The sequence below is a fragment of the Mycteria americana genome, chromosome 19 (assembly GCF_035582795.1).
Source record: "Mycteria americana isolate JAX WOST 10 ecotype Jacksonville Zoo and Gardens chromosome 19, USCA_MyAme_1.0, whole genome shotgun sequence".
Classification (NCBI taxonomy): Eukaryota; Metazoa; Chordata; class Aves; order Ciconiiformes; family Ciconiidae; genus Mycteria; species Mycteria americana.
The window spans coordinates 8,178,970-8,204,730 of NC_134383.1; the positions used below are offsets into that span (position 1 = coordinate 8,178,970).

At 54.9% G+C, this 25,761-nt stretch overlaps 2 protein-coding genes across 7 annotated transcripts in view; both read left to right on the top strand.

The window, feature by feature from the left end:
- Positions 1–9,223: 9,223 nt before the first annotated feature.
- Positions 9,224–10,840, top strand: LOC142418843 (uncharacterized). Its single transcript, XM_075521223.1, has 2 exons — positions 9,224–9,717; positions 10,114–10,840. The coding sequence occupies exons 1-2, from the start codon at positions 9,348–9,350 to the stop codon at positions 10,737–10,739; spliced, it is 996 nt and encodes a 331-aa protein (XP_075377338.1). The 5' UTR covers positions 9,224–9,347; the 3' UTR covers positions 10,740–10,840.
- Positions 10,841–18,576: 7,736 nt separating this feature from the next.
- Positions 18,577–25,761, top strand: part of CDON (cell adhesion associated, oncogene regulated) — a 55,746-nt gene continuing 48,561 nt past the window's right edge. For 3 of the 6 annotated variants that reach the window (XM_075520986.1, XM_075520982.1, XM_075520979.1), the window contains exon 1: positions 18,577–18,742. The gene's annotated coding sequence lies outside the window, so the exon portion shown is untranslated. Of the gene's footprint in view, positions 18,743–19,045; positions 19,175–20,594; positions 20,831–22,965; positions 23,020–25,761 lie in introns of those variants that run through there. The other 3 variants (XM_075520983.1, XM_075520980.1, XM_075520984.1) reach the window with 3 other exon arrangements.

Consider the following 25,761-nt stretch of genomic DNA (forward strand, 5'->3'; position numbering starts at 1 on the left):
TTGCTCAGCCAGCCTAAATCCCGCTCCGGGATCTCCGCCGAGCCGTGCAGCCCCAAACCAGCCTGTTACCCCCCCCCCCCAAGGTTTCGGGGCTCACCCCCCCTTCCTGCCCTCTCTCAGGGCAGCGGCTGCCCTCATTTTCCAACCTCTCTAATTGCTTTTCGGAAGGGCTAACGAGCTGCCAGGGGCTGTTAGCGCTGGAGCGAGAGAGAAGAGCCGGGGATTAACCCCTTCCCCCCCCAAAAAAAGAGCATCCCCCCCAAAAAACCCACCCCAGCGTGCAAACGCTGAGACAGCGCCGCAATTGCTCCCCAAAGCTGCATCAGCGTTTAATTATCGGGGTAGAAAACGCTCTTTTTACTTGTTTTTCCCTTTTTTTGCTAATTTTTTTTAATATCCCTTTCCCCACCTTTTTTTCTCTCCCCCCCCCTCCCTCCCGGTGGGAACCCCCCTTTGGCGAAGCAATTAGCGGCGATTTTTTAATTGCATATTTATATTGCAGCCAGGGAGCGAGACCCCGGCAGCGGGCGAGGGGGAAGCAGGAAGACGCCGCCTCCGACCTTGTTTGCTTTTCAGCTGGGATTAAGAACTTTTAATTGTCCCGGAGATCACAGATTGCAGCCGGGGGGGATAATTAGGCTGAATACAGGGGTTTCTGGTTCACTCCCCCCAGGAATTTATATTTCTAAGGAAAAAAAAAAAAAAACTAAACATAAAAGCTTTGGGAATGCCTTGGGAATTAAGGTGTTGGGGGGGGGTGAGGCTGGACACAATTCGTTGCATGAGTGGGTCTCACCTTTGCAGGCTGCGAGGGAACAAAGCAACAGATTAATTTTTTCACCTATTACCTGCCATAAACGGGTTATTTTTGGGGGGTCACGGGGCACGTTCCCCCCCCCCCCCGGGATGCTTTAGCAGAGGCCGTGCACCGCTCGCGCTCCGCCTTGGTCTCGTGCGTTAACCAGGCTCAATTATCCCACGGGAATTATTTTCAACCCTAATTTTTAGGGTTTGGGGGTTTGTTGTTTGTTTTTTGGGTTTTTTTTGCTCCAGAGGGGGGATTATTTTTTGCTTTGGGGGTTCGAGGGAGAAATTCTAAGGGGATAAAAGGTTTATTTTATAAATCTCTCCGGGTAAAAAGGGGGCTGCGCGGAGTCGGGTCCCTGAAAGCGCCCATTGTGCGGCCCCGCTGGGGACAAGGCGCTCTCAGAGAAGCACCGGAGCGTGCAAAATGCCTTAAACCAACATTATCGCCGACGCGGGCGGCTTCTCCCCCCTCCCTCATCACAAATTCATGGTGCTCCGAGGGGCGCGGGTTATTTTGCCGTCCCTCGGCCTCCTGGGGACGGGATTTGGGACGCCGATTTAGGGATGCGGGGAGGGGGGGATGCGGGATGGAGGATTTAGGATGTGGGTGGAGGATTTAGGATGGGGATGCGGGATGCGGGATGGAGGATTTAGGATGCGGGATTGGGATTTCAGGTGGGGGATGGAGGATTTTCAGATGGAGGATGCAGGATGGAGGACGCAGAGGTGGGACGTGGGATTTGGGACGTAGATGTATGTGGGATGGAGGATCCAGGATGCAGAGGGGGGATGGATTTAGGACGTAGATGCGGGACACGGGATGGAGAACATAGGATGCAGAGGTGGGACACAGGATTTAGGATGAAGAAGCAGGATTTAGGATGCAGAGGGGGGACAGGGTTTAGGATGTAGGTGCAGGATGGAGGATTCAGGATGCAGAGGGGGGACGTAGGGTTTAGGACGTAGATGCAGGATTTAGGATGCAGAGGGGGGATGGATTTAGGACATAGATGCGGGACGCGGGACGGAGAACATAGGATGCAGAGGTGGGACACAGGATTTAGGATGTAGATGCAGGATTCAGGATGCAGAGGTGGGACACAGGATCTAGGACGTAGATGTATGTGGGATGGAGGATTTGGGATGTAGAGGGGGGACAGGATTTAGGATGTAGGTGCAGGACACGGCATGGGGGATCCAGGATGCAGAGGGGGGATGGATTTAGGACGTAGATGCAGGACGCGGGATGGAGAACATAGGATGCAGAGGTGGGACACAGGGTTTAGGATGTAGGTGCAGGATGGAGGATGCAGAGGGGGGACAGGGTTTAGGATGTAGATGCAGGGTGGAGGATTCAGGATGCAGAGGGGGGACGTAGGGTTTAGGACGTAGATGCAGGATGTAGGATGCAGAGGGGGGATGGATTTAGGACATAGATGCGGGATGGAGAACATAGGATGCAGAGGTGGGACGTAGGGTTTAGGATGAAGATGCAGGATTCAGGATGCAGAGGGGGGACGTAGGGTTTAGGACGTAGATGTATGTGGGATGGAGGATTCAGGATGCAGAGGGGGGACAGGATTTAGGGTGCAGATGTATGTGGGATGGAGGATTCAGGATGCAGGGAGGGGACAGGATTTAGGATGCAGGTGCAGGACACGGCATGGGGGATCCAGGATGCAGAGGGGGGATGGATTTAGGACGTAGATGCGGGATGCGGGATGGGGTTTAGGATGCAGATGCAGGGTGCAGGATGGAGGATTTTAGGGTGCAGATGCAGGGTGCCAGATGCAGGGCACAGGGGAGGGGCTGCAGAAGCAGGGTTTAGGCTGCAGATGCATTTAGGATGCAGGATTCAGATGGAGATACAGGATTTAGAAAAAAAAAAATACAGGATTTAGGAAGCAGATACAGGATTTAGGATGCAGGCACAGGACACAGGCCGTGGGATGGAGGATTTAGGCTGCAGACACAGGTTCCCAGCTGGAGGATACAGGACATGGACGCAGAACACAGGATGGGGGATGCAGAAGTGGGATTTAGGATGCAGAAGCGGGATGGAGGATTTAGGATACGGGACTGGGATTTCAGATGGGGGATGGAGGATTTAGGATGCAGGTGCAGGATGCGGGATGGAGGATTTAGGATGCGGATGCGGGATGCAGGATGGAGGATTTAGGATACAGGATTGGGATTTCAGATGGGGGATGGAGGATTTAGGATACGGGATTGGGATTTCAGATGGGGGATGGAGGATTTAGGATACGGGATTGGGATTTCAGATGGGGGATGGAGGATTTAGGATACGGGATTGGGATTTCAGATGGGGGATGGAGGATTTAGGATGCAGGTGCAGGATGCAGGACGGAGAATTTAGGATGCAGATGTGGGATGCAGGATGGAGGATTTAGGATGGAGATGCAGGATGGAGAATTTAGGATGCAGGTACAGGATGCGGGATGGAGGATTTAGGATGGAGATGCAGGATGGAGGCTTTAGGATGGAGATGCAGGTTTCCAGACACAGGACATGGATGCAGGACACGGGAGAGGCGCTGCAGAAGCAGGATTTTGGATGCAGATGTGGGATGCAGGACACGGGATGAAAAGGCAGATGCAGGATTTGGGATGCAAAAGCAGAATTTAGGATGCAGAGGTGGGATACAGGACAGGTGACGTGGGAAACGGGATTTAAGATGCAGATGAAGGATGCCAGGTACACGGCACGGGATGCAGAAGCGGGATTTGGGATGCAGGGGTGGGATGCAGAAGTGGGATTGAGGGTGCGGAAGAAGGCTTTAGGGTACGGCCGCACGTGGGATATAGGATGTGGGGTGGGAAACGCAGGCCCTGGGATGCAGAAGCAGGATTTAGGGTGCAGATATGGGATGCAGGTGCAGGACGAGGGATGGTCCAGCCCCAGAGCATCGCGGCGCAGGCCCGGCCCTGCACAGGGATCTTGTGGCACCCCCAGACACGGGGAGTGCGTGCAACGAGCCGGGAAATGCAAAATTTCCAAGGAAAAATTATGGCTTTTGAATGCCGTACAGGGATTTCGCCGCTTGTCCCCCATCTGGGAGGCAGAGCCCAGCCGTGTGGCCACATCTGCCCGCCAGATGTGCCAGGGCGGCGATTCGGGGAGGGGAACGGAGCTCCTGCGATGGGGAAGCCTCATCCCTGCGCAGGCCAGTTTGGGAACGCCGCTCTCCCATATCACACCTGCTCCGGAGAAACGCCCGGCTCGGGCCGGGAAGGAGCTGGAAGGAAGGACTGCATGGGGCCAATCCGGCCTTGCAAATGATTTTAATTGCAATTAATCTTTTGGCCTGTGGCTGGGGGGGGGGGGTGTGATGGGGATGAGGTGCAGCCAGGATGCATCTATAGGGTTCACAGCCCAGTATGGCCCAGCAAGGACCCTGGGCTGAGCTTATATAGGGTCCTGGGGTGGGGTGGGGGTCCCCGGTGGGGCTGGTGGGACCATCAGGGTTTGTTAGTGCCCTCGGGGTCCTGGCGGCGGGACAAGGGTGGGGATGCGGGATGCAGATGCAGGGTTTGGGGTGCAGGACGTGGGATGGTGCAAGACGCGGGTGCAGGATGCAGGTGTGGGTGCAGATGGAGGATGTGGGATGAAGGGTGCAGATGCAGGACACGGGGTGCAGGACGTGGGGTGCAGATGCAGGGCTCAGGGTGCAGCTGCAGGATGTGGGATGCAAGAATTGGGATGCAGCTGCAGGGTGCAGGATGCAGCTCCAGGATGCAAGAAGTGGGGTGCATGGTGCAGGATGGGGGGTAAAAGGTGCAGATGCAGGGCTCGGGGTGCAGATGTAGGATTTGGGATGCAGGATGCAAACTGCAGATGCGGGCCGTGGGGTGCAGATCTGGGGTGCAGGCATGGGGTGCAGGATGCAGATGTGGGATGCAAGACTTGGGATGCAGGGTGCAGGATGGAAAAGCAGGGTGCAGCTCCAGGATGCAAGAAGTGGGGTGCACGGTGCATGGCGCAGGATATGGGATGAAGGGTGCAGATGCAGGGCTCGGGATGCAGGGATGCGGGGTGCAGATGCAGGGCTCAGGTTGCAGATGCAGGGTGCAAGCTGCAGAGATGGGCTGCAGGGTGCAGGCATGGGATACGGGTGCAGGACTTAGACCCAGGATGCAAGAAGTGGGGTGCACGGTGCGTGGTGCATGTGCAGGGTGCAAGATGCAAGGTGCAGGTGCAGGGCTCAGGTTGCAGATGCAGGATTTGGGATGCAGGGTGCAAGGTGCAGGTGCAGGGCTCAGGTTGCAGATGCAGGATTTGGGATGCAAGATGCAAGGTGCAGGTGCAGGGCTCAGGTTGCAAATGCAGGATGCAAGCTGCAGAGATGGGCTGCAGGGTGCAGGCATGGGATACGGGTGCAGGACTTAGACCCAGGATGTGAGAAGTGGGGTGCGTGGTGCATGTGCAGGGTGCAAGATGCAAGGTGCAGGGCTTAGGTTGCAGATGCAGGATTTGGGATGCCGGGTGCAAGCTGCAGAGGTGGGCTGCAGGGTGCAGGCATGGGATACAGGTGCAGGATGCAGACCCAGGATGCGAGAATTGGGGTGCAGGGTGCGTGGTGCACGTGCAGGGTGCAAGCTGCAAGGTGCAGGTGCAGGCTGTGGGGTGCAGGATGCAGGTGCAGGTTGCAGACGCAGCTGCAGGATGGCGATGCACCACTTCGAGCAGGGAAAAACGGCAGAAACGTTTCCCCATCTGGTTTTTAGGGGCAGATTTGGAATTCTCCTGCTAATATCAGCCTTTTGGGGACTGGCAATCCGACGGATTTGCTTCTTGCAGAAGCGTTTCTATTTTCCGAACTGCCTCCGTCAGCTCAGTGTCTCTGGTGCAGCAAATATTAATTTAAGAAAAAAAACCCTAAAGCTGGAGCGATTCCATCTGAAAACACCTAAATCCAGCCTTTCCTTTTCTAAATCAGTGTCTCCCTCCTTTCTCCTCATCGTTTCTCACTGTGGAGGTGCCGGAGGGGCTGGATTTTTAACTTGGGAGATGTTTTAGCTCTTGCAAAACCATCGCAGCAGCCTCGGGAAGGCCGCCACATTAATAAAAGCAAAAATGCAGAGGAGTCTCTTAAGGAAACTCCTGCAAAAACCCCTTCCATAAAACATCGCGGGCAACGTCGGCTTTTTATTTGGGCTTTTTTCCCCTTCTTATTCCATCAGGGACGTGAGTTTTTCAGGTCATCGAGTGCCTGGAGGATGGTGCAAGGTGGGTTTTGGCAGCAGGTTTGGCCGCTGGATCCTCCGGCCAGCGGCAGGGAGGGGTTTTGCAGGTGAAAACCTGGAATTTGCAGGTTAAAACTGGAATTTGCAGGTTAAAACCTGCAAATATCCCTCAAAATTGGGGAATTGGCACCGTGGATGCAGCCCAGCGGTGCCTCTCGCCCGGCAGGCAGGAGGAGGAGAAAAAAAATGCTTTAAAAAGGTTAAAAAAAGCTCCAAACCAGGCAGGCTGAGGTCATTTTTTTGGTGAGGAAGTCAGCTCCTTCGAAATGCCTCCGGGTCGGGTTTAATATCAGCAGAAACATTCTTGGGCAGGGTGGGGAGAAAGCGCTGCTCTCGCTGTTGAGAGCGGACCCTGCAAAAGCCAAAACACCCTAAAAAAACCCCAGGCACCCCCAAAAAAAAACCCCTCCGCTGCTTTGCAACCCCCAGGCATGGAGCAAGCTGAGCGTCGGCGGGGGGGAAAGAGCAAAACCAGCCCATGAAGGGGAAAAAATACCCCCCCGGGCGTGGGGAGCTGAACCTTTAAGTGGCTTTCGAGCATCATTTGGCCCCTGCCGGGATTTTTGGGGATGGGGAGAGGAGGAAAGCGAGGGGGTCTGGCAGGAAAAATGCATTTTTCCCCCTCGTTCTGGAGGGTTTTATCTCATTGCTTCGTTCCCTCCTTGCTTTAGCATCGTCTCGCCGGGCTCAGCACCCCCCAAGACCCTCCTTGGGCAAAGGGACTTGGGTGCGAGGACCATGCCCTGCTAGAAAACGTGTCAAAAAGCGGAGGGAAGGGGAGGAATTAAATTGATTGCATCTGCCGGGCTTTGCTTGGAGGGCTGAGCGGCTCAGGGGCCTTTCGGTGCCTCGCCGCGAGCCCTCGGCCGCCCTGCGAAGCTGTTCTGGCTTTTCCAGCAATTTAGCACACTAGGAGGGTTATGGTTTGGCCGCGTTTATTTTGCTAAACCTCCCAAAGCCATAATAGAGCTTAGGGGGGGAAAGGAGGAGGCTGGGGAGATGCACTGAAAGGTTATTAAAAAGAAAAGGGGCGGGGGGGGGACACACAAACAAAAAACCAGCAGCTGAAGAGGGAAAATGAGTTTGGGATTGCAGCGGGGCTCTGCATGTGCAGAGGAGCTGCGGGCAGGGATGCAGCAGGGATGCAGCAAGTAGCAGGGATGCGGCAGTGGCAGGGAGGCAGCAGGGATGCAGTAGTGGTGGCAGGGATGCGGCGGTGGCAGGGATGCAGTAGTGGTGGCAGGGATGCGGCGGTGGCAGGGATGTGGCAGGGATGCAGCGGTGGCAGGGATGCAGCAGTGGCGGGGATGCGGCGGTGGCGGGGATGCGGCAGGGATGCAGCAGCGGTGGCAGGGATGCAGCAGTGGTGGCAGGGATGCAGCGAGTGGCAGGGATGCGGCAGGGATGCGGCAGTGGCAGGGATGCGGCGGTGGCAGGGATGCAGCAAGTGGCAGGAATGCGGCAGTGGCGGGGATGCGGCGGTGGTGGGGATGCGGCGTGGCGGGGATGCAGTGGTGGCAGGGATGCAGCAAGTGGCAGGGATGCAGCGGTGGCAGGGATGCAGCGGTGGCGGGGATGCAGCAGTGGCAGGGATGCAGCAGTGGTGGCAGGGATGCGGCAGTGGCAGGGATGCAGCAAGTGGCGGGGATGCGGCAGTGGCAGGGATGCGGCAGTGGCAGGGATGCAGCAAGTGGCAGGGATGCGGCAGTGGCGGGGATGCGGCAGTGGCGGGGATGCGGCGGTGGCGGGGATGTGGTGGTGGCGGGGATGCGGCAGTGGCGGGGATGCGGCAGTGGCGGGGATGCGGCAGTGGCAGGGATGCAGCAAGTGGCAGGGATGTGGCGGTGGCAGGGATGCAGCAAGTGGCGGGGATGCGGCAGTGGCAGGGATGCGGCGGTGGCGGGGACACCGCACCTCACCAGGGACGTGCCCCTGTCGCGGATGGAGCGAGCGGGCCCTTCACTCGTAAGAGAAGTACAAATACAGTTTGTCGATACCGAACAGGGCGTTAACAAGGTTCAACGCGACAGTGGTTTAACCAGATTCGATGGCGAGGCGCACTTGATCGTTTACTGCAGAGAGGACGGGGTCAGACAAAGCTGTCCGGGAGACCCTCCCGTTGCGTCGGGAGGTTCGGAAAGGACCCCCTCCCTTTCTAAACTCCTTCTCAGAGAGGAGTCTGGGTGCGGCTGGATCCAGTCCTAGTCCCAGACTTGGTCAGCGGTTTATGTCTAAAGGATTATATATGTGCGCAATCAATCCTTTACATCGCTTAGCTAAGGTTTCAACGTTTCGCATGCCGTTCGTCGCTGACCGAGGATCTGTTGCGGCGAGGAATCTCTCCGCCTCGAGGAGTAACCCTGAGAGGCGTCCCTGCTCCAGGGGAGACCCTGGCGTGCACCCGCGGCCGTGCAGGAGAGCTCCAAGGGCTCTTGGGCCGCTCCCTGTTTATGGGGGATAAGATGCTTGCCCCATAGTCGTATTTGCGTGCCCACCACAGGTTTTAGTTTCTTCGGTGGGCGCGTTGCACGTAGCCCTGGGGTAGCGTGGTGTTATCTGTCCCCTGAATCCACTTGGAGCCGATGGTGAGCAGATGCATCCGTTACAACCGCCGCCGGTGAGCATCACCTAAGCAGGGCTGCAGGAGAGAAAGGGCGGGGGCGGGGGAAGCGCACCCTCACAGCACCCCACCAAAATAAATTGGGGGGGGAATTGCACAGGAGGCTTGGAGGGGAAAAAAAGCATCCGGAGGGGTTCTGATACCCGCTGCGAGGGAGGAGCGAGGCGATGCTCCGGCTGGGGAAGGGGATTTCTCCTCCGCGCTCGCGCGTTCCTCCCGTCAGCAGTATTTACACGATGGCACCGGGAGAGATCCCAGGTCGGCCGGACCACCTCCCACCGGCTATCGCCCCGGTGCCGCGGCCCGCAGCGCTTTGCTCCTTCATCCTAGTTTTTTCTCCCTAACCCCCTCGGTTTGGTCCTCTCTGTACCCTACAAGTGCCCTCCTTCCTACGCGAACGTCCTGCCCGTGACCCTCCGGAGCGCTCCCCAAAATCTTCCCCAGCCCAGCACCCAAAGGTGCCCTGACTCGTCCCGATAGAGGGGCAGGGCTGCTGGGAGGGTGGCACCTCCTGGGCGCGGGGTTTGGGGTGGACTCGGAGCCACGGGGTCGCTCCATCTCCGGACAGCGCTGCAAAGACGCAGCAACCACGTCTCCTCCGGGCAAGAGGCGTGCGGAGGCGTTGCGGAGCGCAGGGACGTTTGCAGCACGCAAGGATGTTTGCAACGCACGAGGGTGTCTGCAGCACGCTGGGATGCTCGCAGGATGCAGCGCTGCTCGCAACACGCAGGGATATTTGCAAGGTGCAGGGATGTTTGCGGCATGCGAGGGCGTTTGCGGCATGCAGGGATGCTCGCAGCAGCATGCAGGGATGGTCGCAACACAGGGATGTTCGCAACGTGCAGGGATGTTTGCAGCGGCGTGCAGGGATGCTTGCAACATGCAAGGGTGTTTGCAGCAGCACACAGGGATGTTTGCAGCAGCATGCAGGGATGCTCGCAACACAGGGATGTTCGCAACGTGCAGGAATGTTTGCAGCGTGCAAGGGTGTTTGCAGCAGCATGCAGGGATGCTCGCAACACAGGGGTGTTCGCAATGTGCAGGGATGCTTGCAACGTGCAAGGGTGTTTGCAGCAGCACGCAGGGATGTTTGCAGCAGCATGCAGGGATGCTCGCAACACAGGGATGTTCACAACGTGCAGGAATGTTTGCAGCATGCAAGGGTGTTTGCAGCAGCGTGCAGGGATGCTTGCAACATGCAAGGATGTTTGCAGCAGCATGCAAGGGTGTTTGCAGCAGCGTGCAGCGATGGTCGCAACACAGGGATGTTCGCAATGTGCAGGGATGTTTGCAGCGTGCAAAGATGTTTGCAGCAGCATGCAGGGATGGTCGCAACATGCAAGGGTATTTGCAGCAGCATGCAGGGATGTTTGCAGCAGCATGCAGGGATGGTCGCAACACAGGGATGTTCGCAATGTGCAGGGATGTTTGCAACATGCAAGGGTGTTTGCAGCAGCATGCAGGGATGCTCGCAACACAGGGATGTTCGCAATGTGCAAGGATGTTTGCAGCAGCGTGCAGGGATGCTTGCAACATGCAAGGGTGTTTGCAGCAGCACGCAGGGATGCTCGCAACACAGGGCTGTTCGCAATGTGCGGGGATGTTTGCAGCGTGCAAAGATGTTTGCAGCAGCATGCAGGGATGCTCGCAGCGCATGGGAACGTTTGCAGCACGCAGGAATATTTGCAGTGCCTGGGGGATATTTGTGGCACACAGGGATGCTTGCAGCACATGGGGATGCTTGCAGAGTACAGGGGCGTTTGCAGAGTGCAGGGGTGTTTGCAGCACACAGGGATGCACGAAGCCACTTTGCAGGAGCCGGAGACACCCGCAGCAGCTTTTCAGGCTTTCCGTGCCTCAGTTTCCCCTTCCCCGAGAGCAAGCACAGCACGAGGGCCTGTCGGTTTGCTCGGGGCTCGGCCTCGCGGGACGCTGCGGTGCTGGGAAACCTGGCCACGCTGCAGCAGCTTGGCTGGCGGCTTCGCATTCGGTGCTTGGAGAGCGGCCAGGGGGAGCGCTGGGGGCCTGCTGCTCGCCAGATGCGATAAGGAAAGGTTCGGCCGAGGCTGGAAAAAGAAAGAAACGGGGGGGGGGGGGGGGAAGGCAAGAAAAAAAATAAAAGCAAAAGCAAAGCAAATTCCTTGGCAAATCAAAGTGAAATGCTTGCGGAGCGAGCGCATGGCCTTGCATCCAGGCATCCGTCTTGATAAGGGGCGAGGAGGAGGAGGAGGAGGAGGAGGAGGCGGCGAGATGATGCCGGGGACGCGCCGGCAATTGCGCTGCATTGCAAGGAACCCATCGGGTTTCCCACGGCTGGGTGACAAGGGGACGAGGAGCCGGCGTGCCTCAGTTTCTCCACCCTGTGCATGCACAGGGAGGGGGAAAGGGGTTAAAACCGTGCGGGTAAAACGCCTTGGAGGGGTGAAATGGGGCGATTTTCTGCCGGGTTTTATCCAAAACATATGTTTTCGCCACTATTCGAGTTATCTGGGATATTTCCTGCGTGTTTGCTCCTATGGCAACCGGCCCAGCATGAAAGACCTATTTACTGGGCCCGGGGATAAGGAACAGCCATATGGTGTCAATTTTGAAGGCGCTCCATCCCCTCCGCCTGTCTCCGGTTCTCTCTCCACCACGGTCTTGGCCCCTCGAGGGGTGTCCGCCACGAGCCAGGTCCAGCTAGGGTCAGGGATGGGTGCTGTCGGCAAGGTAGGGTGGTGGGTTGGGTTTGGGGAGCTCAGAGAAGGTGGAGGTGGGCTGCAGCAGCGGTCTGAGGTTCCTCAGGAGGGTAGGGATGCAGAGAAGGTACCTACAGCAGCAGTCTGAGGTCCTTCAGGAGGGTAGGGATGCAGAGAAGGTACCTACAGCAGCAGTCTGAGGTCCTTCAGGAGGGTAGGGATGCAGAGAAGGTACCTACAGCAGCAGTCTGAGGTCCTTCAGGAGGGTAGGGATGCAGAGAAGGTACCTGCAGCAGCACTCAGGTCCTTCAAGGAGGTAGGGATGGAGACAAGATACCTACAACATCAGTCTGAGGTCCTTCAGGAGGGTAGGGATGCAGAGAAGGTACCTGCAGCAGCACTCAGGTCCTTCAAGGAGGTAGGGATGGAGACAAGATACCTACAACATCAGTCTGAAGGCCATTGGGGAGATAGGGATGGAGACAAGATACCTGGAGCATTGATCTGAGATCCATCAGGAAGATAGGGATGGAGACAAGCAACCTACAGCATTGGTTTGAGGTCTAGCCAAGACACTGGGCTGGAGATGGGTTGGGGACAAGCTAAATACAGCATAGGTCTGAGGTCCAACCAGGAGATGAGGCTGGAAGCAGGGCTGGAGACAAACTACCTGCACTGAAGGTTCAAGGTCCATCCAGGAGATGGGGCTAGAGACAGGGCTGGAGATGAGCTACCTGTAATGTTGATCTGAGGTCCATACAGGAGATGGGGCTGGAAACAGCAGGGAGAAGCTACCTGTGCCGGTCTGAGGTCCACCTAGGAGATAAGGCTTGGGATAGGACTGGAGACAAGCTATGTGCAACACCAGTCAGAGGTTCATCCAGATTATAGGGCTGGAGACATGACCAGGGAGAAGCTACCTACAACATCGTCCTGAGGTCCATCCAGGAGACAAGGCTGGGGACAAGCTACCTGCACCATAGGCCCAAGGTCCATCCAGGAGACATGGCTGGAGACAAGCTACCTGCAACATCAGCCTGAGGTCCATCCAGGAGACAAGGTTGAGGACAAGCTACCTCCATCATGGGCCCAAGGTCCATCCAGAAGACAGGGTTGGAGACAAGCTACCTGCAATGTTATCCTGAGGTCCATCCAGGAGACAGGGTTGGAGACAACCTACAACGAGACTCAGCCCAGCTCCAGCCTGGGGCAGAAGGGTGCTGGGGAGGTCCCAGGGACCATGAAGACCTCTTATCACCCCCAGAACCTACCAAGGGGGTGCAGTGAGGTCTGTCCCACACCCAGCAGGTCCAGGCTCCTCTTGGAGGTAACCCCAAAGCCCTGAGAAACCCCAAAAATACTGCACGGGGCCGTTCCTTGCTCCTTCCTAAAGGTCGGGGCAATTTTTGGACCTGGCACCAGAGTGTCTCCACGGGGTTAAATGACCAAAATACGGGAAAATGGGGCAAAAATGTCCTCTAGTCTACTGAAAAAAGAAAAAAAGAGTATTTTCTAATAATTCTAATTTTTTTTGTTGTCTCTGGGCGTTTGCTGCAGGGAGAGATGATAAAGCCGGGCAAGACCAGGCACGGCGCGGGACAGGGGATTTTGGGGAATGATTCACTCCCAAAGCCTCCCGCAGAGGTATTTCTGATTAAAAAAAGCCAAATTTTTTTTTTTTTTTTAAGAAAAAAAAAGTTTTACAGAAGTGACCCTTCCCCCAGCTTTGCCATTTTTCTTTTTAATAAGAAGAAAAAAAAAAAAAAGAGGCTTTCAGCCAAAATAAGCCTTCTCTATGAAAATGTGTGTTTGGGTCAAAAAGCCACTTTTCACTGGGAGAAAAATAAACCAACAAGAAAACCTGTCCAACCCCTGAAGTGATGGGTTGGCAAAGCTCACGGGGAGATATGTCTTCTCTGGAGCCAACAGCTCTTCTCCTCCTCCTCTCCTCCTCCTTCTTCTCCTCCTTCTTCTCTTCTCTTCTCTTCTCTTCTCTTCTCTTCTCTTCTCTTCTCTTCTCTTCTCTTCTCTTCTCTTCTCTTCTCTTCTCTTCTCTTCTCTTCTCTTCTCTTCCCTTCTCTTCCCTTCTCTTCCCTTCTCTTCCTCCTTTCCTTCTCCTCCTCCTCTCCTCCTCCTTCTTCTCCTCCTTCATCTCCTCCTTCTCCTCTTCCTCTCCTTCTCCTCCTCCTCTCCTCGTCTTTGTCCTTGTCCTCCTCCTCCTCCTCCTTCTCCTCTTTCTCTCCTTGTCCTTGTCCTCCTCCTCTTTCCCTCTCCTTCTGTTGTCTCATCTTGTCTCTTCTTTGTCTTCGCTCTTCTCCTCATCTTCATCTTCTTATCTTGCCTCTTCTCATCTCTTCATCTTCTCTTTACCTTCACCTTCTCTTCCCAGCTGATGTGTGTGTCCACACGTGCTCCAGCCTGACACCCCTTCAGCCTTTGCGCCCGTACGACTTGCCACGAGCTCCCCACCTGTTCCAGCTCCGTGCCTCAGTTTCCCCACTCACACAAGCGCCCGCCGCACTGCAGAGCACGTTCAGTGGCTGATGCCACCCAATGCCACCTCCACCATCAGGGCTAGGGGGGCACCAGGCAGGCGGCTGGCACCCGCTGTCTCCTTCACAGCAGGGTCCCCCCAAACCTTGCCTCCCTGGAGATCCTCGGGCGCCGATGGGCAATGGGGGCAGCCTGGGGTGCTGGGCTGGCCCCGTGGGGGGAGCAGGATGGGGAAATGAGGTGTCTGCTGGGGACAGGACGGGGCGATGGGGACCAGGGTGAGGTACCCAGTGGGGACTGGGACAAAGTACCTTCTGGGGATGGGGACAAGGTGATGAGGACTGGGATGAGGTACATGATGGGGATATGGGGTGATGGGGACCAGGACAAGGTGATGGGGACTGGGATGAGGTACCTGATGGGGATGGGGTGATGGGACCTGGATGAGGAACCTGCTGGGGACAGGATGATGGGGACCAGCATGAGGAACCTGCTGGGGACAGGATGATGGGGACCAGGACGAGGTACCTGCTGGGGACAGGACAATGGTAACTGGGACAAGGTACCTGCTGGGGGTGGGGTGATGGGGACCATGATGAGGAACCTTCTGGGGACGGGGTGATGGGGACCAGGACAAAGTACCTGCTGGGGATGGGGAGATGGGAACTGGGAAGAGGCACCTGCTGGGGACAGGATGATGGGGACCAGGATGAGGAACCTGCTGGGGACAGGGTGATGGGGACCAAGATGAGGAACCTGCTGGGGACAGAGCAATGGGGACCAGGATGAGGAACCTGCTGGGGACAGAGCAATGGGGACCAGGACGAGGTACCCGCTGGGGACGTGGGCGATGGGGACCAGGACAAGGAACCCGCTGGAGCCCAGCATGAAGTGCTGGCAACCAGTCCATGGCGATGAGGAGCATCTCCCATCCTCAGCCCCCCACGCCAACCCCGAGCTACGCACCCACAGCCTTCCCCCTCCCCAAACCCACAGCGGGGGAAGGAGAAGACCGGGATCCCCACCTCGCTCACCCCCAAAGACGCCGCGGCGGTGCCGGATGGCTCCCGCGGGGTCGGGAGCGCCGAGGGCCGGAGCGCGGGGAGCTGCCGGCTCAATGCCGGGGCCTCGCTCCCACGAGCGGATGAAAGGCTCCCTGTCCAAACGGCATTAGACGCGCTGCGAAGGCTCATTCCCGATCGGTCACGCTCCGAGGCGCAGCTGCAAAACCCCCTCCGGGAACCCGGGATGCTCCGGGGGCTTTGTTCGGAGCAGCCTGGCTTCCCGGGGAACCGTGACAAGACGATGGGATTACGGGGCAGGAGAAATAAAAAAAAAAATCAAAATCACCCTCGCTGCGACCAGGCCGGCATGGAGATCAATCCTGGGCGGAAAAACAAAGGAGACCCTCGAATGCCCGTGCACCGGCCCCGTGAACGACGGCCTCGTTTGCCGCACGTCCGTCTTCGACCGGCCCCGGGGATGCACCGGCCCCGCGGCCTCTGGGGAAGGGGCACGGGGAGGGTTTGTGGGTGCCCAAGGAGGGAGGGTGGCTTTTTGGGGGTGTCCCCCGTCATTTCTGCTCCCAAATCCCAGCAGTGAGTGAGAAAGGAAAAGGAGGAAAACCTCGCATGGAGGAAAAACCTTGAAGGAGGAAAATCTTGCAAGGAGGAAAACCTTGCAAGGAGGAAAACCTTGCGAGAAGGAAAAACCTTGCGAGAAGGAAAAACCTTGCAAGGAAGGAAACCCTGCAAGGAAGGAAACCCTGCAAGGAGGAAAAACCTTGTGAGGAGGAAAAACCCTGCAAGGAAGGAAACCCTGCAAGGAAGGAAACCTTGCAAGGCGGAAAGCCTTGCAAGGAGGAAAGCCTTGCAAGGAGGGAAAACCTTGCAAGGAGGAAAAGCTTGCAAGGAGGAAAAGCTTGCAAGGAGGAAAACCCTTCAAGAGGGTAAAACCTTGCAAGGGTTCCTCCTTGCAAGGAAGAAAACCGTGCAAGGAAGGAAACCTTGCAAGGAGGAAAAACCTTGTGAGGAGGAAAAACCTTGCAAGGAAGGAAACGTTGCGAGGAGAAAAACCCTTGCAAGGAAGGAACCCTTGCAAGGAGGAAAAACCTTGTCAGGAGGAAAACCTTGCAAGGAAGGAACCCTTGCAAGGAAGGAAAAACCTTGCAAGGAAGGAACCCTTGCAAGGAAGGAAAAACCTTGCAAGGAAGGAACCCTTGCAAGGAAGGAAAAACCTCGCAAGGAAGGAAGCCTTGCAAGGAGGAAAAACCTTGCAAGGAAGGAACCCTTGCAAGGAAGGAAAAACCTTGCAAGGAAGGAACCCTTGCAAGGAAGGAAAAACCTCGCAAGGAAGGAACCCTTGCAAGGAAGGAGATGTTGTGAGGAGGAAAAACCTTGTGAGGAGGAAAACTTGCAAGGAGGAAAAACCTTGCAAGGAAGGAAACCTTGCAAGGAAGGAACCCTTGCAAGGAGGAAAAACCTTGCAAGGAAGGAGATGTTGTGAGGAGGAAAAACCTTGTGAGGAGGAAAAACCTTGTGAGGAGGAAAAATTGCGAGGAGGGAGATGTTGTGAGGAGGAAAAACCTTGTGAGGAGGAAAAACCTTGTGAGGAGGAAAACTTGCGAGGAGGAAAAACCTTGCAAGGAAGGAAACCTTGCAAAGAGGAAAACCTCGCACGGAGCAAAACCTTGCAAGGAGGAAACCTTGCAAAGAAGGAAACCTTGCAAGGAGGAAAACCCGCCATCGCAAAGCCAAAAGCCAGGAGACGGCAGAAGCGACGGCTCGGCGCGAGCCCGGCAAGACAAGGCCTGCCGGCCAGCGCCCCGAAGCACGCCGAAGCGAGCAGGCCGAAGCGAGCGGTTCTGCACCTTCCAGCCCGGAGCAGCCGAGATCCCTCCCGGCACGAAGCCCGGCGTTGGCCAAAACCCCAGCGCGGTTTTGCTTCGCCGAGGTTAATTGGGTTAGCGCGCGGCTAAAGGGCGTAGCTTGTCCGGGCGCCTGCTCCCTAATGAGCATCTCATTTGAATCCATGCAAAATAGCAGGGAGCATGGAGACATGCTAATTAAAGTGATTGCTGTTCTCTAATTAAGCAGCAATCCCCCCCCCCCAAGAGGGTTTTCTCATGCAAATAGCGCCCGAGGAGGGGATTTGGAAGGGGGGGGGGGGAAACACCCCAAAAATTGTACGGGGAGGAAACGCCATTTGGCAGCGTCCCCGCTCTGCGAAGGACCGTTGTTATAATCTCAATTTTGATTATTTTTAGCCCAAAAAACCAGGCTTGGCCATCTCGCTTCTGCACCGAGCGCGACCCTCAAGTCTTCGGCTTTTCTGGTGGCCACCGCAAATCAAAGCGATTTAACTCGCCGGCTGAGCCAGCCCCGCTTTCGGCTTGGTTTGGGGGCATTTTCTTTGGATTAAAAGGGATTTTTAATCCCCCTAGGATTTTTCTCGTCTTCATTTTCTTTATTTTTTTCCCCCTTTTACACTTGTGGAAATAATGACGTCCTACAGGAAACCTCCTGAGGGATAAAATTAGGGCTGGTAAACACAGGGTAGCGCAGCCCGTTGGTCTCGCAGGTTTGCCCGAAAACCAAGAAACTTTGTTCCAAGGAGGTTTGTTTTTGGGTTTTTTTGTTTTTGTTTTTTTTTTAAAAAGCCTATTTCTTTTTTATTTTTAAACATAGGAGCTGTCTTTCTTTCCACCCCGCTCCACGTGCTGGTGAAGCCTTTCCACGCGAAACCCTTCTGGGGGAAAAATCCCTTTCCGCCACGCAAGGACGCAGCGAAGTCCTTTATTTAGCAAATAAGATTTAGAATATTTAGTCCTCAATATAGCAAAGTCCCTAAAAACGAGGGATTTTGAGGCCTTTCAGAAAGGGCTGGGAAAAGCGGCGCGGGATGAGGCCGTAAGGCTCCGGTTCGACGTTTTTAATCCCGCAGATTAGGTCTAATGCCGGGTAATTTAGCAAGCTGTTAATATTAAATTACGCTGCAAATGACGGGAGCTTCCCCGACGCTTAACGTGCTCTCGCTGCGGTTTGCAGCTGGACGCCATCCAAGCCTCCAGAAACCCACTTTTTCTGCTGGTTTCCAGCCCCGTCTTGCCCGAGCGAGGGTTTCTCGGTGGCACGACCTGCTGGAAGGTGATGCACGGAGCGTGCGGGAGCGTTTCTGGAAAAAGCCGGAGCCGTTTTTTCCCGCTCCCTCGTTCCCGCCACGCTCCGAGCCGACAACCGGCTGCCAGAGAACCGCAGCTTGGCTCGCAAGCCCTGCGCCGGCTCGCAAGGGGGTTGTAAGAGAAGCGGGAAGCCCTCGGTGCGAGGGCGAAGGAGGCACAACCGGTACCGGAGGCCCTCCGCCCTGCAAACCGGCGGCCTCGGCCACGGCGACGACCTTTGCACGGCCCTCGGGAGCGCGCTCTCCCCGCTGCAAGCCCGTCCGCGCTGCGGGGGTGCGGGGGTGCCACGGTGCAAGCCCCCGCCGTTTCCCTCCAAGGCCCCGCAGCGCCGAGGCCGCCCTCCCCGTTGTCCCCCGTTCCCCCCGCCCCGAGGCGGGCAGCCCCCCGGAGCGGCGCCCCGCGGCCCGGCCTCCCCTCCGCCGGCCGGTGGTACGCTCCGCGGGGCGGGGCGGGGCGGCGAGGGGAGGGGAGGAGGCCCCGCCGCCGCCGCCGCCGTCTCCTCCTCCGACACGGGGCGCCGGTGGGAGCGGGGCGGGGAGGTGGAGGGCGGGGGGAGCGGCGCGGCGCGGCCGGGCGGCGGTGGATGGAGGCTCCCGTCCGGCGGGTCGCCAGCCCCAGCCTGGAATGTCCTGGGGAGCCGCCGCCGAGCGGGAGAGCGGGAGCGGGACCAGGGAGGGGGCGCGGCGGCTGCCGCCGAGAGGTAACGCGCCCGCTTCCCGCCGCGCCGCCCTTGTGAGGGGGCGCGCGGGCGGCCGTTGAGGGGCGGGCGGGGAGGACGGGGACGCCCCGCAGGTGGCGGCGGCTCGGCGGGCGCCCGGCGCCTCCTGTCAGCGGCTGAGGGGGACGGAGGCGCTGAGGCGATGCCCGGCGGCAGAGCCCCGGAGCCGGCACCTGAGGGGTCTCTGCCCTGCGGTGCCCGGGGTGGGCGGGGAGCCGGACCCCCCCCTCCCCCGGGAAGGCGAAGTCAAGGCAGGGGCTTATCTGGCGGGGGGAGAGCGGTGTTTGAAGCCGGGGCTCAGGGGCAGGGTTTATTCAAACCATCTGACTTTATTTTTTGTGTGTGTGCGTGTGTGTGCGCGTCCTCGGTCTGTGAGACTGAGCGGGAGAACAGACCGATGTAGAGAGCGCTTTGGTGAGTTGAAAAAAAAAAAAGAGAAAAAAAAAAAAGAATCTTCCGAGCGCAGTTTTGCTGCTCTGCCTCCAGTCTGGTACTGATTTACGGTCTTATTTCCCAGGGAAAGTTACTCTGACTCTGCTATATTTGTCATTAAAGTGCTGTTCTGTTTGAAGTCGCTGTGGCGGTGTGGCAGGGGATGGAGTTGGGGTCGCGTCTAGCCTCTTAACCGCCTTAAAAATGATAATCTCCATGCTTGGTTTTTAATCCGTAAGGTCACTTTCTCTGCGATTCGAGCGGTTGAAAGTCAGCCCCTAAAGCGAGAGGTGGTGCGCGATGCCTGAGGACTCCGGCTGTAACGCATCGTGACATCTTAACTCTGATTATATACATGTATATTCATTTTTAGCATTAAGGTGCCTCCATCCTTCAAGCTATCCACTTCTTGAATTTGAAATTACTTTTGCTTGCTTTGTCCGTCTCTTTGCCAGGAAAAAAAAAAAAATGATAATTATACAATTGCTGACTTTTAATGAAAGACCTTTCCAGTTGACTGTTGCCTGTTTTCAGTATTGACGTTTTTTAAATCAAAAGGTTTTTCAGAATATTGACTCTTTTAAACCAAAAGGGGAATGTTTTTCAGCGCGACACGCAACTTTCAGGCAGAAAACAGGCGATGTTTCTTTTGCCCCCGCCTCGTAACTTTTTTAAAGGATTGGCAAATGGGTAAACGTGATGGCTTTATGTAGCATTTTTTACTGCTTTCCCCAAATGATTTGCTGCCTCGATGTGCTGGGAGGTTTCTGAGAAGGAGTAGCCGCGCCGAGCCTGCAGCTGTAAAACTGTCAGCTCTGAAGGGGTGTTTACTCAGTGAGTTGTATCTTTCACACATGCACCAGAAATACAATTTACTAACCCAAACACCAGGGTTGTCACTCCGCTGGTCGCTGAGGTGACCGGGAGCGCGTAAACTTTTATTCTCTGGGGTTTTGTCGTTCGTGGCCCGGCGTTTTCTTTGAACAAAGCAGGTAATCCTCTCGTGCTGGTGCTTAAAGCCGAGCTGCGTGGAGCCGGTTTGCTTTTCTGCTTGTCTCCCACCACTCTGGTGTTTTGACAGTTGCGATTTATGTGATGTACTGCCTGCCCGTAACTTCTTTAAGGAGAAAAAAGTGCTTTTGTAATAGTGGTTGCTGAGGGCAATGGCCCACTCCTTCGTGGTGCTATATTCCAAAAATTCTCGGCTCGGTGAACGTTTCACGGCATGATTTCTTAATGCTTTGCTGTTAAGCTTGATATTATATGTCCTAATTACAACCAGCGTGCTTTTGTTCCACCAAGCTAAAATAGGCGGCGAGCGCCGCTCGTGTGAGTCGAATGCGTTGAAACCAAACCCCTACTTTTTTAAAGCAGTTATGAGCCTGTCTCGTGGGGAGGGCTTGATAACAGAGCGCTGCTCCATTAAAAAGAAATAAACATTTTTCCTGTAATCCCTTCTCCAAAACAAGAGGGAAGCCTCTGACTGGCTCGGTCTACATCCCAGAAAAATCCGCAGCCTTAGACTGTTGCTCAACCCATGACTGTTGCTCAAAACTATTTGGTTATTTGAAGCCGGACTCGCAGACAGAAATACCGAGACAGGATCCACTGCTTTACCTGTCTGCTTCACGTTAAAAGGTATCTTTTTTTTTTTTTTCTTCTCTGAGGGATAGGAAGTAAGATGGGAACAGCTCTAGTGGCGAGGGATTAGTAATTCACCCAAGGATGAGCGCGATAGCTTTGTTGCTTGGATTAATGCGATTTACACCCTTAAGCTGCCCCGAGTGCTTGTAAACAGCCGTGCCCGTGTGTGCAAGGTGAAGTGCGGGTGGGCCGGTGGGCTGCTCCCACTTTGGCCAACTCTGATACGCCATGGAAAGCAGCTTGGAGTGGTTTTGGTTTGGGGGTTTTTTTTGCCATCCCTCATGCAATTTTGGTTATTTTTCATCCTTTTGCAAGCACTGGGGTCTGGTGGGACACCAGCTCTACCTGGTTCTCTGCCTACCAGCCCTTCTGGGTGCTGGCGAGCGGTGTTTGGGCCAGGACTCCTGTGTGCTCCCTCTCCTGGCTTGCTGGGCAGCCCAGCTGGGATGCACTGGTACTAAACTTTGTGTTTCTTACCCCCAAACTGAGGAGAAAATACGTAAGGAGAGGCCTGACTCTGCTCTGGGGCAAATCCCACCAGCCCTTTCATTATCTCAAGGTGTGCTGTAAGCCTGTAAACTGAGGCTCCTGCTTACTTTGGCTCACTGGTGTGCCAGAGGAATAAGGCAGCTGTGCTCCAACTTCAGGTGATGTCACTTGAGGATTTTAACTGTCAGAGCTTAAAAATACACTGAGTTGTTTAAAGACTGCTTCTGCAGATGTGGAAATTGTGAAGCAAAGCAATTGATTCGGCTCGCGTGAGCGCACAGCCGTACCGGTGTTCGTCATCTCATAAACCCTCCTCTGCGTATCCCCGAGCAGACCTGCTTTGCCTAACGAAGTCCTTGGTCCTACCAAGACCACTGAAATTAATTTGGTGGCTGCTTGAGATAAGACGCTACTGTGAAGGGTAAGACTAGCAAAGCTTCAGCTGCGGCACCAAAAAAACCTAACCGGGAAGCTTGTGGTGATTAAATCATTACGTCTGGGTGACAGCTGCAAATTTTGTTGCTGGTGAACTTGGTTCCGGCGAGGCTTTGAAACCTTTGGTTTAGTACCCTGAGACTGAGCAAGTCTTCACCCACAAACCTGTTGAGATCTGGTATTTCAGATAATGTTTTATATGGAATCGCTTTAATCGGCGTGCTGCACGCAGCTCAGGAACCTGCCTAACGTCTTTTGTTAGGCAAGGTCTAATTTGTATTAATTAATTGAAACTGTAAACTTGACCTTTATATGGAGAGTCAGTTTTTTGTCTACTGCTTTGCTTACGATCTGTTGACTAGCGAGTGGCTGCCTTTGGCTGAGTCACGCCGCTTTCCCACTTGCTGCAGTGTTTTTCTATCGGGTTTTCTGGTTTTCCTCAGTGTTCCAGTGGGCTGGGGAGCTTCTGAGCTGATTCCTGTCTGCAACTGGGGTGAGACTGATCAAAAATGCTGGCTTATGGAGCTTAAAACCTTGTTAAAGACTTTAAATCTTGCATCAAGCGGAATTGGTCGCATTTCCTCTTTAAAAGGGAATTTCCAGCTTGTCTTGCAATCCTGACTCTTAAAGCTGGTACATGGGGCCCAAACTCTGTTCTCCATAAGCTTTTTTGCTATTTTGATCTAGTTTAAGAGCTGAGCTGGTACTAGGTCTGCTCTCTAGGCATATTCCCTTTCCTGCTAGCTTAATGCTCTCCTGGTGGCCTCCCTGAGCAAGCCCTGGTGCTGTGTGTCCCCTTCTCCCGCATCGTTCACTCTGGGATAGTGTTTGTCCTTGGCAAACTCAGCAAAAACCTCTTTGCTGTATTACTTTAGCTAAACGAGAGGTCTCCAGCTACCCAGGAATTGTTAGAAAAGATAGTTTCCTCTGTGTGTGTGTATACATATATATATTTTTTTTTCTTTCTTTCAGTTGAGTGTTCTTCCAGTAATTTCCTTGGTAGATGGCTCAGTACAACTTCCAAGGCTGAGCGTGTCATAGTTTTCCACTGAGTTTCCCCAGCTTGCTTCTCCCTTTCCGGTGCGGATGATGATTCTCTAGTGACAGTTATCACTTTAGGGTAAACTGCTTGTTCAGCCCTACTAGGGATTGAGACTTGTGCATCCACACCACCTGCCTTTTCCATTAAGCCCCTGCTTGCTCTTTCTATGTGAGAAATATCTTCTGTCTTTCAACAGGAGGGAAAATAATCATGCAAGGTGGGTTGTTTTCCCATTTCCCGTACCTATGAGATGTCTCAGAGCTCTTCTAGCCAGGTGGGACTCTGTTTTTTTTCTTTTTTTTCCTCCCCCCTCCCTGGCTCCTTGGCCGCAGTTTCACATTACAGCTCAGACGGAGGACTCGCTGCTGCAGGAGGTGGCAGGTACGTTCCTGCCTCTTCCCCGCTGTGGGAATCCGGCGGCGGAGCAGCTGCGGGGAGTGACTCCAACTAACCCTTCATAAAAAAAAAAAAAAAATCAAGCCCCAAACTTTCTGCTGGATCTTGCCCCGCAGTTACAGAGTTGCTAAATCTTCCACCCCGATGACTGGGGAGGCCTCGGGGGGCCGGAGGGGAGGGGTGGGGGGGAATGGCCCCTTTTTGGCAGCAGCCGGCTTTTAAATTGGCTTAGCCATCTCATAAAACCGCGCTCTCGGTGCTGCAGCTGAGCCAAGAGCTGGTTGCCTTGCAAAGAGGGGGGGGTCTTGCCGTTCTCCCCTCCATCTCCTGCCCCTGATTAAACCAGTTCAGCTCACTAAAACGGCGGGGGGGGGGAGGGCGGAATAATAATCCCCCAAAACCCAGAGCAAGATAAGCCAGCTCGGTTGGAATATTTTCTTCCAGCTTGGCAGCTGGGGGCAGTGCCAAAAGCAGCAGGAGGGAGCAGGGGCGGGGGGAGCCGAGCGTGCTGGGGAAGGAGACCATCCCTTTTGGCAGCGGCTGGCTCTCGTTTGGCTTAGCTGTAAGGTGAAACCGCACCCTCGGCCTCACCTGTCTGTCTGATCATGCCTTTGATTTATACCCTTGGTTTTGCTGTTTAGTTTTCCCCGCAGATTTCAACCATTGTATCTGATAATGAACCCAGCGATTGAGCCTTATTTGTTTAATTCAAAGACGAGTTTAATATTTCCTACCTCGCAGTCGTACAAAGTCTGCCTGCCTCGCAGACCTTGGGTTTTCTTGCAGCGAACCTGTAAAACGCCAAAGGACGCTAGACAAGGGGGGGAAGAAAACACCCGTGCCACGAGCAGCCCCCTGTTGACAAATGGGCTCTGCGAAGGAGGAAGGCAGAGGGGCTGGGCACCACTTATTTACACTTTTAGGGTGTTTTGAGGTGTTTTGTCCTTGCAAAGGTAGCTGTGGGTTGTGTTGCCTGCCAAGTGTGCTGTGCCAGCTCACCCCACCTCGCCTTCTGTGTGCTGGTGAGACCTCTATGTTTTGGGCCTCCAGCTCCAGTCAGAGGTGAGCTGTGGGGATCTTCTCTGCCCCTCTTAATCTCGGGTGATGAAAAGATGGTTCCTGAATGCCTCTCTAATTGCTCTGCTGCATCTACTGAAGCACTGAGGGACAAACGGATGGTGGAGATGGCCTTCCTCCTGGAGAGTGTCGTCGTATTTCGTGTAGATGCCTTGGCTCCCAGTGGCAGCCTTGCTTTAGCTGGAGATGCGCTTGTTCCTGCAAGGGGATGGTACCAGGGGTTTTCCTTTCCCAGTCCTCACCGAGTAAAACAAACCATTTATCTGGCTAAAAGGCCTCACTCTAAAGAATCTTAAAAGAAATTATGGGGGTTTTTTGTTTGTTTTTTTACATACCAGTTCAGGAGGTAACCCCCAGGTGACCGTTCCTCTTGTGAGGACAAGTCCTGTCTGGGGAACTGCAGCAAGGAAAGAGGACGGTTAATGTGAAACAAACTGAAGATGATTCTTCAGAGTTGAAATCCCCTACTTGCTTCCAGATTGATCCAAACTAGGTTTTCCCCAGTAAAGCTACTGTAATCAGGTGGTACTTTTTTCAGTTTTTATCTCCTTTTTTTTTTGCTTCTTGTTTGTTAAGAGATGATGGATCAGCCCAAATAAGGGTATGAGAAAGGCTGGCGATTTTCAGGAGGATCCACAGTCAGTGCATGACTTGTTGCCTTTATCTCTGAGATCAGGAGATTCCTTTGCAGTGATGGATTAATCCACTCTTGAGTGAATAATATAACCGAGAACAAGTAGGAGCCAGCGCTCCAAACAGATGATTTGTTTAATACGTGTATGCCTTTCCTCCCCGCCTCCCCCTCTGAAAAGCTTCTTTCTTCACCATTTCATTCAGCCTGCCTGCTGAAATCTTACAACAACCTGCGTATGCACCAGCCCCCCGTACTGAAGGAGGGACGAGGACGGGGCTGTACCCAAGGTGTCTTGTCTCAGGTGGATGAGAAGATAAACCGCAGCTCCGTCCGCCAAGCCGGGGAGAGGCTCAGGTTGGAGAGGGTGCCTGTGGGCTGCTCTGGCCATGCCATCACCCGTCTGCACGTACTCCATACCCTGCTTAGAAGCGTTGATGCTGGCGCTGGCACTTGCCAGGGGGTTGAGCTTGCGCCGCTTGGGTCTCTCACTGCCCCAACACAAGGCAGCGTGCTCTGCGTCCAGGAAGAAAGTTGTATATAGGGGCTTGAAAATTGGGGTTGGGGGAATGAACTTCTTGGGGACAAGGGGATGGCGATGGCTGGCTTAGAAGTAGAAATACAGTGTTTAGGAAGATGTTTCTTCAGTTGTGCCAGGCTGGCTCTGCAGCCTTTTGAGCTGGTCAGGGTTGTTTGGAGCCACGCACCGAAGATCTTCTCCCAGTGACACATGTGTAGTCCTCGTTACCGCACACACAGTCAGATACGAGGCTGGGAAGGGAGTTGCGCGACTTTAGCAATGGAATTCACGTAGCTAAATCTGTTATCATCCCTGTGGATATAGTGGAATAACTC

Excerpts from the sequence above, each read along its gene's own strand:
- LOC142418843 (XM_075521223.1), top strand. The coding sequence starts at position 9,348 with ATGTTTGCAACGCACGAGGGTGTCTGCAGCACGCTGGGATGCTCGCAG. Across the intron at positions 9,718-10,113 it reads GGGATGCTCGCAACACAGGG|GGATGTTTGCAACATGCAAG; the intron begins GTGTTCGCAATG and ends CGCAATGTGCAG.